Below are 1,515 nucleotides of genomic sequence, written 5' to 3' on the forward strand. Positions count from 1 at the left end.
GATCACGCCACTGTACTCCAGCCCAGGTGACAGAGCGAGACTCCGTCTCAAAAAAACAAAAAGGAAAAAAAGAAAAAATGATGGACTGGGCCTAGTGCCTCACACCTGTAATCACAACACTTTGGGAGGCCAAGGTGGGAGAATCGCTTGAGCCTGGGAGCTCAAGACCAGCCTGGGCAACACAGTAGGACTTCAGGTCTACAAAAAAATTACTAAAAATTAGCTGAGGCCAGGTGCGGTGGCTCATGCCTATAATCCCTGTGGGGAAGTTGAGCCCAGGAGTTTGAGACCAGCCTGGGCAACATGGCGAAACCCTGTCTGTACCAAAAATACAAAAAAATTAGCCAGGGGTGGTGGTATGTATCTGTAGTTCCAGCTACTTGGGAGGCTGAAGTGGAAGGATTGCTTGAGCCCAGGAGGGAGAGGTTGCAGTGAGCTGAGATCACACCACTGCACTCCAGCCTGGGTGATGGAGCAAGACCCTGTCTCAAAAAAAAAAAAATGATGAAGTGACAGTGCCAATAGTCCTGCTCTCACACTCTCAATGCTCTTTCCTTCCTGGGAATCCAGGGTTTCCACCCAGTTGTGGTTGTGCAGCCAGATGCCTGGACAGAGGACAATGGCTTCCATGGTAAGGTGCCTGCATGTACCTGTGCTATATGGGGTCCTTTTGCATGGGTTTGGTTTACCACTCATTACCTGGTGCTTGAATAGCACAGTTCTTAGCACATTTTGAATATTTGTTGAATGAATGGCTAAAATGTCTTTTTGACGTTTTTATTGTTTGTTTTATATTGTAAAAGTAAGACATGAACTGTTTCCATGGGGTGGGAGTAAGATATGAATGTTCATCACAAAAATATAAATCAAGTCTGGGGATGGTGGTTCATGCCTATAATTCCAGCACTTTGGGAGGCCAAGATGGAGGCCAAGGTGGGAGCCTAGGAGTTTGAGACCAGCCTGGGCAACATAAGGAGACTTCATCTGTACAACAAATTTAAAAAGTAGCTGGGTCTGGTGGCAGATGCCTGTAGTCGCAGCTACTTGGGAAGCTGAGGTGGGAGGATCACTTGAGCTCAGGAGGTCGATGCTACAGTGAGCCACGATCATACCACTGCACTCCAGCCTGGGCGACACAGCAAGACTGTGTCTCAAAAAGAAAAGAAAAAGTATAAATTTACACAAAAACAATAAAATAATCCCAGTAATTTCACTACTTGGAGATGATCACCATAAAATTCCAACAGGCATATGTGCATATATATACACATGTGTATTTTATAAAATGTGATCATAATTACACTGTTTTGCTTTTTTCCTTAAGATATCACATACATTTTTCCACATTGTTAAATTACAGTGCTATTTTCCTGGTGGCTTTCCTTTAACAGATTGAAGTTCATGTTAATACGGTTGCCAGAGGCTGTGGGCTTTCACCAGCAGTCACTCCTTGGGCCTCTTCAGAGCAGGCCTTATGTCCTGAAGCACTGCCTTTTTTTTTTTTTTTTTTTTTTT

At 44.2% G+C, this 1,515-nt stretch overlaps 1 protein-coding gene across 1 annotated transcript in view; it reads left to right on the top strand.

Moving 5' to 3' along the window:
* Positions 1-1,515, top strand: part of BRCA1 (breast cancer 1, early onset) — a 136,888-nt gene that overhangs the window by 132,276 nt on the left and 3,097 nt on the right. Inside the window, exon 21 of the mRNA XM_011929928.1 lies at positions 571-631. Coding sequence (XP_011785318.1) covers positions 571-631 — 61 coding nt within the window. The remainder of the gene's footprint in view (positions 1-570; positions 632-1,515) is intronic.

The sequence above is a fragment of the Colobus angolensis genome, unplaced genomic scaffold (genome assembly GCF_000951035.1).
Source record: "Colobus angolensis palliatus isolate OR3802 unplaced genomic scaffold, Cang.pa_1.0 Scaffold83, whole genome shotgun sequence".
NCBI classification, from domain to species: domain Eukaryota; kingdom Metazoa; phylum Chordata; class Mammalia; order Primates; family Cercopithecidae; genus Colobus; species Colobus angolensis.